The sequence below is a fragment of the Pelodiscus sinensis genome, chromosome Z (genome assembly GCF_052426305.1).
Source record: "Pelodiscus sinensis isolate ZL-2025 chromosome Z, ASM5242630v1, whole genome shotgun sequence".
Taxonomy (NCBI): Eukaryota; Metazoa; Chordata; order Testudines; family Trionychidae; genus Pelodiscus; species Pelodiscus sinensis.
Genome location: NC_143085.1, coordinates 4,989,286 through 5,004,282, shown reverse-complemented (window position 1 = coordinate 5,004,282; position 14,997 = coordinate 4,989,286). Strand labels below are relative to the sequence as shown.

General features: G+C 42.6%; 2 protein-coding genes across 4 annotated transcripts in view; one reads left to right on the top strand and one right to left on the bottom strand.

Moving 5' to 3' along the window:
• The window catches only part of GNAZ (G protein subunit alpha z), a 169,644-nt gene extending 159,270 nt beyond the window's left edge, over window positions 1–10,374 (top strand). For both annotated transcript variants that reach the window (XM_089775255.1, XM_075898003.2), the window contains one exon: window positions 9,848–10,374. In XM_089775255.1, the coding sequence (XP_089631381.1) occupies window positions 9,848–10,192 (345 nt within the window). In that variant the 3' untranslated portion in view covers window positions 10,193–10,374. The remainder of the gene's footprint in view (window positions 1–9,847) is intronic.
• The window catches only part of RSPH14 (radial spoke head 14 homolog), a 213,261-nt gene that overhangs the window by 168,700 nt on the left and 29,564 nt on the right, over window positions 1–14,997 (bottom strand). The window lies entirely within an intron of this gene.

The window sequence follows — 14,997 nt, the reverse complement described above, 5'->3', positions numbered from 1 at the left end:
AACCTTCCACCTACTTAGTTTTGTTTAGGGTACATCTACACTACAGCACTAATTCGAACTAACTTAATTCGAATTAGTTAATTCGAACTAAGCTAATTCGAACTAGTGCATCTAGACCTAAAAACTAGTTCGAATTAGCGTTTTGCTAATTCAAACTAGCATGTCCACATTGAGTGGACCCTTAACCAAACTTAAGACTGGCCAGAACAGCTTCGAAAAGAGGAGACGGAGGGAGGATATGATAGAGGTCTATAAAATCATGAGTGGTATAGAGAGGGTGAATAAAGAAAAGTTCTTCATTAGTTCCATAATAGAAGGACTAGAGGACACCAAATGAAATGAATGGGCAGCAGGTTTAAAACTAATAAGCTAAAGTTCTTCTTCACACAGCACATAGTCAACCTGTGGAACTCCATGCCACAGGAGGCTGTGAAGACTAGAACTATAACAGAGTTTAAAGAGAAGTTAGATAAATTCATGGAGGTTGGGTCCACAGAGTGCTATTAGCCAGGGGGTAGGAATGGTGTCCCTGGCGTCTATTTGTGGAAGGCTGGAGATGGATGGCACGAGACAAATCGCTTGGTCATTGTCTTCGGTCCATCCCCTCCGAGGTACCTGGTGCTGGCCACTGTCAGCAGACAGGCTACTGGGCTAGATGGACCTTTGGTCTGACCCAGTACGGCCATTCTTATGTTCTTATGTTCTAAGCTCAGGGCTCAGGATCGGGGGTCTCACTGGACCAACTTGATTTTCATGCAGACCTGCTCCTGGGTTCGCATGTGGCCTTTGGTGGCCAGGCTGGCAGCTATCCTGCCCTAGATGGCCGCATTCCTGTGCCTAGTGCTGAGGTCGTGCACGTTGGAGGCCTCCCCCCAAACCTCGATGAGGTCCACGATCTCCGCACTAGACCAGGCGGGCGCCCGCCTCTTGTGGCCCTGGGCAGGCTCCTGGGAGCTGCCAGCCTGGTCCTGGGAAGAGGTGGAGGGCTGGGTGGCAGCGGGTGGCTGACTCATGCTGTGCCAGGTGCAGGGTCTGCTGGCTGGGTGCTGGCAGGCTTACAACTGGTACAAGCACCGTAGCCAGACCGTGCCCCTTTAAGGGCTCCGGGGCCGGGAGGGGGCAGAAAAGTTTCCCTGGTTTGGCCCAGAGTGGCCACCAAGGCAACCTGGGAAGGGCTAGCCTCCAACTAGTTCGAATTAAGTGGCTACACAGCCCTTAATTCTAACTACATAATTCTAACTAGGCGTTACTCCTCGTAGAACGAGATTTATCTAGTTCAAATTAAGTGCTCCGCTAGTTCGATTTATATTCGAACTAGCGGTTTGTATGTGTAGCCCCTATTAAAGTTAATTCGAACTAACGGCTGTTAGTTCGAATTAACTTTGTCGTGTAGACATACCCTTATTTCACCAAGTACCTGCTACAACAAAGACAGGGCCACATGTGACTCCTCAGAAGTTAATACGAGGCTCCTTGCTTAGGTACCAAATCCAGGGCTAGAGCTACAGGTGCCAACTTTCCACTGGGCCAGAGGGTGCTCACTGTTCCACTCCCAGCCCTGCCCTAGACCCTTTCCCCCTAAGATCCTGCCACTTCCTACCCTCTCCAGTGAGCCTGTCGCACCCATGCTTCCCCCTCCAGTGTCTGCCACTGAGAGAGCTGATCCCAGTGGGCAGGAAGAGGAGAAGAAAGAGGCACTGACCGGTGGGGCTACCAGTGGGCGGGATATGAGCAGGTGGGTGGGGAGATGAGCAGGGCTGGTGACATAGAACTGTGGCTCTTTGGCAATGTGCATTGGTAAATTCTGGCTCCTTCTCAGGTTTAGGCTGGTCACCCCAATCTAAGAGATTAACTAATTCTCAGAAATATCCATGTTACTTTGCCAAAATATGTTGAAAGTGCACCAGCACAGTTTGATAACTACTTTTGCCGTGGTTCAGAAACATATATGAGACTTATTTATTGGTTTAGGAGCCCTATAGGCTAAAGGATGTGCATGGATGTAACACAGCATAGCCACCAATCAGACTAGGAATTTTTTTCTAAAACAGTGGTCCCATAACATCAATATTACTGAAAATATTATATTAAAAATAGTAACATTTAGGACGGAGTTTTTTATGATCCTAAATTGCTCCAAGGGCTCCAACTGGTTAGGAGAGCATAAAGATGGAAAAAATCCATTTGATTTGAGGATTAGGATAGTAATATGAAAAAGTGGGTTGTGCCCACAAAAGCTCATGTTACCATCTACATGTTTTGGGAGGGTATGTCTATACAGCTGTTATTTCAAAATAACTTTACCAGCTTCTACACAGCCAAACCGATATTTCAAAATTAAATCAAAATAGCCAGTGCTCACTGAACCGCAGTGAGCCCCGCTTGCCAGCCATGCTGTCCAGCACTCTGCGCATGCGCAGATTGTTCTGCGCATGCGCAGATCGCCCGAACCCGGCTCTTCCAGGTTGCAATCTACTCGTCACAGGCGTGTAGATTGCATTATTTGTCAAGCCCTGAAAATAGTGAAGGGCTTATTTCGAAATTGTTAAACCTCATTCTACGAGGAATAGCACCATTTTTGAAATTGCTATTTCAAAATAAGTGCTGTGTAAATGCTTATTCGAAATATGGGGCCCCGCTGGCCACTCTGGCCCCAACCAGGAAAATTCCTCCTCCCTCTCCTTAGCTCCCCAGAACCCTTAAAGGGGCAGACTCTGCCCACAGTGCCTGTGCCAGCTCCACACCTGCCAGCCCAGAGCCAGCAGTCGCTGCACCTGACCCAGTGGCCCCAGCATGAGCCAAGCAGCCAGTGCCAGTCAGCCCTCCACTGCTCCCCAGGACCAGTCTGCCAGCTCCCAGGAGCCTGCCAGGAGCCGGAAAAGGCAGGCGTCTTCCTGGTCCAGTGTGGAGATCATGGACCTAATTCAGGTTTGGGGGAATGCCTCCAATATCCACGATCTCTGCACTAAACGGAGGAATGCAACCGTGTAGAGGCAGATTGCTGACAGCCTCCCACCAAAGGCTACATGCAAACCCAGGAGCAGGTTCGCATGAAAATAAAGGAGCTGCAACAGGCCTATGCCAACGCCACAGAGGGCAGACCCAGACCCAACCAGGGGCAAACCCAGTCCTCTGCCCCTATTTTGATGCCCTGGACCGCATCCTGCGGAGCAGGATAGTCTGTGCCCCTCATGTGGTCATCGACCTTGGGAAAGAAGGCCCTGACCAGAAAACAGAAGAGGAGAAAAAAGAGGGCCAGGAGCCACAGGAGGGAGCATGCTGCGCACCCAGGATCCCTGAGATGTCCCAGCAGGCCTGTTGCCGGTGTCTTCCGAGGCCGGGGAGGTAACGACATGTGAGTGCCATCACTGTCCCCTTATGTGGGGGGAAGGGGGAGGGGGAGAGGAAGAGGGAGACCAGGGACCATGTGTGTGGCCCTTGCTGACCACGGATCACGCAGCAACCTGTGCATGTGCTGTGCCACCCCTGGGTACGTGGCCCCAGCTGGCTGCCACACAGGGGCCTTGGTCTGTTACCCACTCGCGTGTATGTATGAAGGCACATGACATGCTCCTGACCCCAGGGTGGGACACTGCACAATGCCCTCCCTCCAGAAGCCCCCTCTACACAGAGACAGGGCACATCTCTCCCTCCCACTTCCACACTATATACAGCACAGGGGCATGGGTGCAGTCCTGGGCCAGCTCCCACTCCCAAGGATAGCAGGACATGCTGAACATGGCCTGTGTGCAAGCACATAGGCTCCGATGGTGCGGAGACCTGCTGTCCTCACCTTGCAGAGCGGGGCTGGGCTTCACCCACTGTCCCCCCTGGGAGAACTGACCACTTCTCTTGTTTCTCCACAGCTGCAGCAGCTGCGAGTGCAGGGAGCACCAACCCACCCCGGACATCCTGCCACACCTGGGCACTCAGCAGACTGACTCATAACCAGGAGGAGTACCAGCGGCAGCACCTGGGGATACTTTGAGGCCTGCACTGCACTCTGGACTACTGGGTGCATGAAGACTTGCAGCTCCAGCGGGAGAGCTGCCGGGAGCTGCTTGCCCAGGGCCATGCAATCTGTGAGCACCTGCAGACCCTGGTGCACAGATTGGTGCCTCCTGCCACTCTAGATCCTGCTGCCTCCCCAGCTACCGCTCCTCTTCCCACTTCCCTCCCCCTCCCCCCCCGGGGACACCGAGGCCCCCGCACCTGCAGTGCTGGGAGACAGGTGGGCTGGCAAGATCCCCAACCCTGAGCTTTTTCTCCCCCTTCCTCCTCTTGCCTCCCCTTTCTAGCTCCCTCCTCCCAGGTTTACCCCTCTCCTCTCCCACCCTCTCGCCTCCCCTCTCCCGCCTTCATTCCCTCCTCCCTCCAGTTTTATTCAATAAAGAGAGTTTGTTTTCTTCAACACATGTATCTTTATTGTACATCAGGAAGGGGGGTAAAGGAGGGATAAGTGGAAGGACGTGAGGGAGGAATGAGGCACAAGCCCCCAGTGGGGCACACCAAAGAGATTGTTACTGCATCATACATTACATGCATCGAATCTCCCAGTTCTCGATGCAGGCTCTAGCAGAGATGTTACAGCTGCTGGCTTAAAAGTCCTTGTTGCGCATCCTAGATCAGGATGGGTCCACAGTTCTTTCAAGCCCTTCGATCCCTGCACTGCTGCCTCTGGGATGAAGTGCTGAGCTGAGTACCAAGATGGAGTCAGCCACATGGCATCTTTATACATCCTTCCTGGTCTCTTCTTGGCTGCGGCAGGTCACTTGGCCAACGGCCTATCACTGTGTTCCCTGCTAGTAGCCCTTAGGTGTCGGTCACCATTCCCGAGGTGGGTCCTTGGCCCATTGAGTGCTATTGTCCCACAGGGCCTCGCTAATTAGGCCGGGCTCTGCCCAATGCTCAACCACATTCAAAGAGACTTCCAGTCTCCATACAGATTATAGATTCTAACTACACACACAGACAATATACAGATATATGAAGAGCAAATACAGAATCAGAAGAAAGTAAGCTTTTGTTTGACCCCTCACATGGCCCCCTTTTTACCACTTTTGGGGCAAACACCCCACCATGGGTGCAGCAGTGACCTGGCTGCTCCCCTCACAATCCAATAATGTGACAGCGAGCAAGCAGGGAAACCTGAGAACCAGGTGTCATGGGGGGGTTTTAAGCACAGGCCTCAGATATCTTGTGTAACTGCTGCCTGAGGCTAACTCCTGACCTGATGCCCTGCCGGAACCAGTTGCCGCCGGCATTAAATGTGATTCAGAGTCCGATCAGTGTGGATGCACTATTTCGAAATAGCAAAACACTATTTTGAAATGCATTTTGTGTGTAGACGAGGTATTTCGAAATGACTATTTCAAAATTAGATATTTTGAAATAATGCTGTAGCGCGGACATACCCATAGTCTTTAAAATGCTACTAGACTATTTGTTGTTTTTACAGACTAACTAGGCTACCCCTCTGAAGATGTTTAAGCATGTAATCTTTTGTGTTCAATGTAGGTTAGTGTCAGACAGGGAGCATTTTATGCCAGCTCCACATATGATATATTTGTATTATGAATATCATTAAGGGTTTAAAGCCTGTTTTAATTCTCTCTATCCATGTTGTAAATGTTCAAGAAATAAAGTAGCCCACCTTGTATGCAAGATTGCATCAAATTAGCAGCTTGTATTTACACACCCACACTAGATCTTGACAACAGGCACTTGCATAAGTATGTATTTAGGTGTTCTTTGATCCTGTTCAATAAGTCAAGCGGGAATGTTTGTGTGTAAATACCCAAATGACTCCAGCACATGATGGAGAAAGATTATATAAAAATGTATGATATTTTAGTGTTGCTGATGGCTTTTTTCTTCATTTCAAAAACATAAGAAGATAAAAAATAAATTCTGCTTTCAAATGGCTCATAGAATATTTTCTTTTTATCTTGAAACCACATGGAAATACAGTATGCCTCTAAACCTAATTGGTTCTATTTGACTGTATTATAAAATGTTAAACTATAATGTTTCTAACATTTTCCCCATGTCCTTTTCTGATTTTTTTTTTTTTTTTTTTTTACATTTGTCACTCCTTCCTCACCCCCTTCTTTTCAGTTTCTTCATCCTTCATCAATGCTCTTTATTTCGGGGGGGGCGGGGTTCTGGCTTCTTTTTTGTGTCTGTTTTGTTGCCACTTGTTTTTCATTTCTTTTACTTTCCATAACCATTTTTCTTAGATTAAAAGGGGGGGGGGGAGTCATAAGAGACTATTTTTCAATCTTTCTTCCTGTGTATTTTTTATCTCTTTATCATTTAATTTCCAGCTGCAATCTCCTGTATAAAACATTCCTCATCAGCTACAACCAACTCACATCTCAATAAAAGCACTACAACTGAGGCAAGCCTGAAATTGTAAACATTCAAAGCATATTCTGTGATCTCAAAAGTAGTTTTATGGGTTAATGGGAACAGAACTCTCTCATTTTCAAGGCATTTCAACTGTAATATAGAAATAATTAGAATCCAGATGCAACCTTTACTTGGGCATTTTGTAATTTTTTAGTACTTCGCTTTGCAAATGTAGCATTCTTTTAATACAGTGTTTTTTACCGATCTATTTATTTTCATTGGTTTCAAGGTTTTCCATATATATCTTTTTGCCACTGCATATCATAGTATAGTATAAGTATGGTATCTTCTTTCCTTCTTTGCAGACAAACAGTTTCTTAACCACATCCTGACAAAAGGTTTAGTCATAAATTGGACATAAGATTTGAGTAGAAAAACATAGCTGCATAAATAAATAGAATTCTTACTGGGAGTTATTGACTTCAGTTTACTTTATGCAGGTCATGCGTACGTACACAGTGAACTGTTCTAAAGGTTAATAACACCTTTCCAGTTTTTCAGAAATAGTGCATTATTGTGGCATTGTCCACACTTTCTGGATCATTTCATGGCAGTTATAAGTCTAATAAGATACTAAATATACTTAGGATTCTTGGGGCATGTCTACATTAGGAAATTATTTCAAAATAACTAAATTTGACTTTAATTCCAGATTTTACAAAATCAAAATGGTGTGTCCTCACTATGAGGAAGCCTTGAAATTAGTATGAGGCAGGTTTTGTTAATCTGGACGCGCTACGACGACTTAGAGCCCCAGAAAACACTGGGGAGTAATTAGTTTGAATTACTCTGGCAAATAGTTATTTCAAAATAGCAACACCAGAGCATCCAGACTAACACTACTTTGAAATAATGATAGAAATGTAGCCATGTTAGTCTGGTGTAGCTGAAACAAAATACAGGACTATTTCAAAATTAGCATTATCCCTCAGAAAAGCAGGAGTACAGATTTTGAAATAAGTGGCCTGTTATTTTGAAATAATAAGGACGATAGTGTGAACACTCTGCTTATAAATTCAACCTGATGGGGGTTATTTTGAAATAATGCCCTACCATAGACTAGGGCTTGCAATGTTTTCAAGGCTCAACATAAAGCACTTTCTCTTATCTAGATTAAAACAAATTGAGATCTTGTGAAGTTTGACTTAATATTCATCAACATATATAAAAAGAACCAAAATGTACAATTCAAATATTTTATAAATTCTTGTCTGATCTTGTGATTTTGAAATCACAGCAAACCGTTTTAGACAACATTTTTTCATTGAGAATCTCACTATGTGAAAGTTAATGGTGTGTCTCCATAAAGTGTGGCAGTGGTACACACATGCTGACTGGACACTGAAGGCTTTTAATTTTTAATTAAAAACACTGAAAGTTTAAGAGCAAAAGAGCTGACTAAAGTTTTGATCCTGGAGTCCAAATAGAACTTTTTATGGGAATTAGTACCTAATCTACAATGTGTTAGATAGGAATATCCTTTAGTCTAAATATACATAATCAAGAGATTTATTTGTCTCCTTTTTGGACAATATTTAGTTGAAGCGTCAACAGCAGCTGCAACAATTTCCTTCTCTGCCCAAAAAATTGTACTTTGAAAAGGAGAAGGTCCTTTGTGGCAGTTAGCCTTCCAATAGTTATTGGCACCACAGAAAGCTCCAACTGCCATTATCTTCAGGGGCACAGCCCCATGTGGATTAATTAAATCCATGTATTCCAAAGTAAATGAAGCTAAATCAAATTAAGGCCACCTTAATTCTGAATGATGGTTTTTCAAACAGAAGTTTAGTACAGTTTAACCAATCTACTTAAAAGAAATATTTTTACTTAATTTAGATTGTCTATGATGGCCCCATTGTAGACAACCGTTATTTTTCACAGCAATGATAATGTGGAAAAATGAAGAAATTCAGCATCAAGTCCCTTGAAGATATAGTGAGTCAGGAGAAATTTCAGAAAAGTCATCAAGAGAGGTTCACTGCTATCCCTACAGCTGATGATGACCATGAAAATTGCAGGAAGAGTTTAAAGACTGCCATTCTCTTGGCATGTGCTGAGTCCATTGTCTATATTGTATGACATCACCAAGACTGATTTGATGGAAATGATGCTGAGATTCAGGGGAACTGCTCAACCAGAAAAGAAAAGTTCAATGCACATGGCAAAACTGCATCTTACACCAACAGAAGAAACAGCAAAACAAGTAACTTAAGGCTGAAGCCCAAAGGAAAATCCATGACATCAAAAATAAGTCGTGGTGAGAAAAGGCCAAGGAGATTGAGCTTTATGATGATAAACATGACAGGAAGAGCTTTTTAAAGGCAATAAGAGCCAGTTATGATTAGGGATGTAAAAGTGAAACTGTATATACAGTCAACCCATCAGCCTGGGCTCATTGATTAAACTTCATGGTTGCACACAGGCTCCCGGTATGTACAAGGAGCCGGTTAAAAAGCCCCCACACAAACATACATTTACTCCTTTTAATCAGTTAACTAGTTAATCAAATTGTGTCTTCATTTTTACTTGCCCCTTCTGTCTGTGACTAGAGTTTGGCTCTCTGGAGGAAAATATATTTTATATACATACACATGTGCACGCACACACAGACATCCAAAGTCACTATTATACAAGGGGAAAGGAAATATAAGAGCAAAAGGAATCAATTCAGAAATGAATTAAAATACTTAATTTGTATATACAACATGTTAAAGCTTCAAGACCAGACAATACTACGTTGATATAATATGCTAGGATGGGGATAACTGTAATAAAATAGTGAAGAGATACATTAATAGGAAGAGGAAGGAAAGAATGCAGCAGGGGAAAGGAGGAAAAAAGGTTAGGTGGAATGGAGGGCTGGCATTCTTTGAGCCATCTCAACATTTATTATTCAAATTTGTCTAGAAACAGGTTCCAAATTTCTTTAGACTCATGTAATTAATCTTTAAGCAGTAAGCTATTATTTCTTTGGCTGCTAAATGAGAAAGATGTGAATTCCATTAATCTATACTGGGTATAAACTTACTCTTCTATTTTTATAAAATTATTTGCGTGTTGGTCATTGCAGCCAAACAAACACGTTTGTAATGCTAGCCTGATTGTGGAAAAATTTGAAGAACTACAGCAGCCATTCTTAAAAACATCAGGCTCAAACTTTGCCTTACAGTTACCTATGATTAAAACAAATAATCAAACTAAATGAAGCTGTAATCCATGGTGAGCTGCAATATGTCAAAAGAAGTGAATTAAGGTTCCTGAAAATTCATGCTTATATTAGATGTACAGTCAGCAAGATAGCTGGCATGAAAAGCAGATAAGAACATTCTAAACAAAAGGGAATTTGCTCACCAATAACTGTGATTATGTATTTATAGGAATTTTGTATAATTGTGTTTAAATACTGTTGGTAACATTGTTGTTTCCTTCATTGCAGAGTCGAATGGCAGAGAGTCTGCGTCTCTTTGACTCCATTTGCAACAACAACTGGTTTATCAACACTTCCCTCATTCTCTTTCTGAATAAGAAAGATCTATTGGCAGAAAAAATCCGGCGCATCCCACTAACAGTCTGCTTTCCTGAGTACAAAGGCCAAAACACTTATGAGGAGGCAGCAGTCTACATCCAACGTCAATTTGAGGACTTGAATCGCAACAAGGAGACCAAGGAGATTTACTCACACTTCACCTGTGCCACTGACACCAGTAATATCCAGTTTGTCTTTGATGCGGTGACAGATGTCATCATTCAGAACAATCTCAAATATATCGGCCTCTGCTAAAAATCCATGGGCCTCAATCTATTTTCCTGAGGTGACACAAAAGAGGTTGACCACCTCCATTTGTGGTGGAAACAGTGGGGCAGAACTTGGAAGCCCAAGGAGAGGAAGGGGGAAAACTGAATAATGTTCACAGCCCCCCATCCCTCTTCTCCTCACCACATACATTTTTTTTTTTTCAAAAATACGTGTTTTGGAAGGTGCAAAGCCTCCAAAAAAAAAAAAAAAAAAAAGGATGAGGTGTAACTTTGTGGAAATGTTTTCACCACAATCACTGCTGGCTCATTCTGTTTTTTCATTTTATTTTCCTAAAATAGCAGAGCTACCATAGTCTATGTAAAAATAATACTTCATCCAGCTGTCCTAAAAAACATTTTGATGCCAGGAAGATGCAGAGCTGTTGAATGGAAGATAGGCCTGGCTTGCAGGGTTTTTGTTTTGTTTTGTTTTTCCCATAGGAGAAAACTAAAAGCCTTTAGCTCCAATCTAAAGGCTACAAACAGGAGAATTTCAGTAAAGCCTTCCTCACAGCTGTACAGAAGGAACATGTATCCACCATACTGGCACACAAACACATGCGGTATATACACACCTACATCATGTATAAAAATGCATATGATGCACAGCATATACTATTTACACACTTCTGCTCTGCTTCACTGTGTGTCATGGACACCTTTCCTGTTAAAGGAACTGTTGGTACAGAACTATTCTATGATTTCTAGTCTGACCTTTAGCCCTTTCTTCAAAGCTTCAAAATATACAGCAAAACTACATGAAATGAATGAAAAAACTAATTACAACTAGGAGAAATCAAGGTCAGTGTTTCTTCTACTTGTGAGGAATTTTATATATCAAGAGTTCTTTACTCCCCCCCCCCCCAAATCATGTGATATTTCACACAAACACACACAAAAGAAAAGAAAACCCTGAAAGTCAAAAAAGCGGTGTTATTTTTTAACATGCACTCATACACAAGTTAAAAATCACAAGGCAATTTTTAAAATATTGTTTAAGTGTCTGGATTGCTGAGTGTGAAAGTTGCCAATGGACAATTCTACTCCATTGCTCCAAAGAAATTCTGGGAAATATGGTCATATTGTAACAGCCTACCCACGGAAATGGAGCCAATGAGACTGTGTATTATATAGCCTCTAAAGTTTTTTTCTTGTTTTTTTTTTATTTAAAAAAATGTGATGTATTATTAGAAGGTTAACAGATGAGCGATATGAACAATAACTAAATGTCTTGATATTTGAATTTAATAATTTAAATTATTTGCAGTTTAGTGAAATTAAAGAAACAGAAGAGATGCATTCCTCAGTTCCAGGTTTCATCTCATACAGAAATACTACTGGACATAGCACTGTTCCAGAGAAATTATGGCAAATTTGTATGCCTCACGAGCTCTGTGGGACTATATTGGAAATCTCACATGAATCAAATGGGCCTAAATCTGTGGTCATTCAATTCTTCTCCTTCCCTACCCTCCCACTACTTCATAGAAAAGACTTCTTACAGACTTCAATGTAAAGTCAATGTGTAAATATTCGTTCAAGAATTGTAAAGCACATTTACCACATTCTAGAAAATCTCCCTTCCTTTGTTCCCCACAAGTACCAAGATTAGTGTGAGAATTCTCAGCCAAGGGCTCTAAGAAATTTAAAAGAAAAAAATTAATTATACCATCAAAGTTAAAGGTTGTCCACATTAAGAAAATAAATAATCTGAATGATACTGAACTGGGTGGTCTGCAGTGTGCTTATTTATTGGTGTACAATTTAATAGTTTGCACAACTGAATGATGTTTCTGTATCTATTTGCCAAACTGCAGAATTTTGTTCATTTACTACAAATCTTTTTCACAATGCATCCAGCAAGATTAAGGATAATCTTAGTACACAAAAAAATTATATTTAAACCCCCAAACTAGGTCAGAGAGGACGTTTCTCCTTTTGACAAAGCCATCACAAAATTCACGATGATTCCTCAGAAAAGGGCCAATAGTAACTCTAGGAGGGGTACTGCAGTTAAAGACTGAGAAAGTACTCTGCAGAGGAAACTTCCATGACACCTACCTGCCTTGCCTGGCTCTATGTGATGCTTTTACAAGTCCCATGTTCAGTAACATATGTCTATATATAGATATATATATAGCCGAGATTTTAAAAAATTCATTCCTAAAGTTAGACTTCTAAATCCATATTTAGGTGTCTGAAGAAATTATCTGATTTTTCAAAAGTGCTGAGCTCTCAGCAGTTCTCATTAATATCAATAGGAGCTGCTGGTTGCCTAATACCTTTGAAAATCAGGCCATTTATTTAAGGATCTGAGTATGGATTTAAGAGTATCCTCTTTTCAAAATACTTGCCATATATGGTGGATTTTTCAAAGAAGCCCAGGTGATTTAGTCACAAAATCCTAATTACAAATTTCAAAAAATTGCCCTTAGTCTTTTTGGAAATCCCATCCATCTATAATATCACAAACAAAACTAAGTTAACAAAGCAAACACCACTTACCTAAAACTATAAACATATGGAAGGAAGAAGATAAGGGAAATCTTCAGAATTCATTAACACATTCAAGTAATCTACTATTACATTATATAAAACATTCACTTCCACCTCTTTTGGGTACCAAAAAGCAATATATGCTTCCCCTATGCTCACTCTAATGCAAAACCTTATCGCAACTTTATGCCCCTTTGTATCAAAAAAGTGGCACACCTGGCTGTCACATATTCCTCATGAGTAACATTATTCCACCTTAATAATGCAGAGATTGTCATTAACATTTTGCTACCACTCTTTCTGTATGAACTGAAGAGCATATAAATTAACAGGCAAAGAGAAAACAGCACAAGAGTAAAATAATGGTATTTGATTTCCTTAACTTACGAAGGTAAACAATCCAGTATTAGAGAAACTTCCCAGACACATAGGCCTGATCTACAATATGCTCATTCAAAGAGAAAAGAACTTTTAGCTCTGAAGAATTCAGTGCTTAAATTGGAGACCAGAGCAAAAAGAGCAACATAATCAGTCCAGACAAATAATATAAACCTATAACATGATCTGAAGGCACAACAGCTGCTGCAGCTGTAGCAACATGTCAGTCTGGTCTTTTCCTTCTTCCTTTCTCCAGTTATTAAAGATTTTGAAAATTTTAGTCTCTGGAAAGATCTTAGACAAAAAAATATACTTGGAGGTAAAGCCTGGTTTGATTTGCAGTGTTTCAGCCTTGTTGATCACGTTTAAGATCAGCTGTGGAAATACAAATTTTACTGTACATTCCCTTCTTTTGTAAGTACCTAGGGGAAACCCTTAGATTTGCCTCTATACATTTCACCATGCATGCATCCAAAGTCACACCTTTCCCATCCTTTATTTAAGAACCCATCCTTTTTCAATGGAGTCAGAAACTTCCACATGGAGCTTCATATTAGCATATGAGCAATGAATCTCAGTTTACATGTGACCAGGATTCATCCCAAATTTGGTGTTCTGGTGGGCTAAGATTTTCTTAAGCAAGATGGTGGCAAAGTCTAATAGGAATTTGAGATTACTGCATGGGGTAAAGTACATTCAAAGGCATTGGTCTGAGTTTTCAACAGCACTGGCAGTACAAAAGTAGTCAAACAATATTCTGTATATGACAAGAGTGGCCAGACAGCAGCTTGTGAACCACATGTGGCTCTTTTACAGTTAAAATGCAACTTACAGAGCACACTATGTCCCCCATTTTCTGCCTACCAGACTGCTGAGGGGGAAGAGACTTGGGGCTTCTACCCTGCAGGAGAGAGGTGCTGCTTGACGCTTCAGCCCTGTGCAGTAGCCCCAATCTCCAGCAGACAGCCCTTCAGAGCTGAACCACGGAGCCCTGACAGGCATGCCCAGATCTTGAGGTTTTGAAGATTATTGTATTCAGCTCAGAGTCAACAAGTCTGGCCACCCCTGGTATTTGGGCATCACTGTGTCAAGTTATAAGCTAAGCCACTTTCAAAAGAACTCGGCACTCCCCTTAATTATAAGAAAAATTTTCTCAAGTATTCAAAGTACTGACTTGGTATGGTTCCTACCATCTATAAATGCCAATGATTGATAATATAATGAATAAGTGCAAGATCTTCTACATTAGTGACACAGGGTATGTCTACACTACAAAGTTTATTCGAACTAACAGCCGTTAGTTCGAATTAACTTTGATAGGTGCTACACAGGCAAACCGCTAGTTCGAACTTAATTTGAACTAGCGGAGCGCTTAATTTGAACTAGGTAAACCTCATTCTACGAGGACTAACGCCTAGTTCGAATTAAGTAGTTCGAATTAAGGGCTGTGTAGCCACTTAATTCGAACTAGTGGGAGGCTAGCCCTTCCCAGCTTGCCCTGGTGGCCACTCTGGGCACCACCAGGGAAACTCGTCTGCCCCCCTCCTGGCCCCGGAGCCCCTAAAGGGGCACGGTCTGGCTATGGTGCCCGTGCCAGGTGCAATCCTGCCAGCACCCAGCCAGCAGACCCTGCAACTGGCACGGCACGAGCCAGCCACCCAATGCCACCCAGCCCTCTGCCCCTTCCCGGGACCAGGCTGGCAGCTCCCAGGAACCTGCCCAGGGCTGCAAGAGGCGGGTGTCCACCTGGTCTAATGCGGACATCGTGGACCTCATCGAGGTTTGGGGGGAGGCCTCCAACGTCCACTCCCTCCGCACTAGGCACAGGAAAGTGGCCATCTAGGGCAGGAGAGCTGCCAGCCTGGCCACCCAGGAGCAGGTATGCATGAAAATCAAAGTGATCGAGTAAGACCCCAA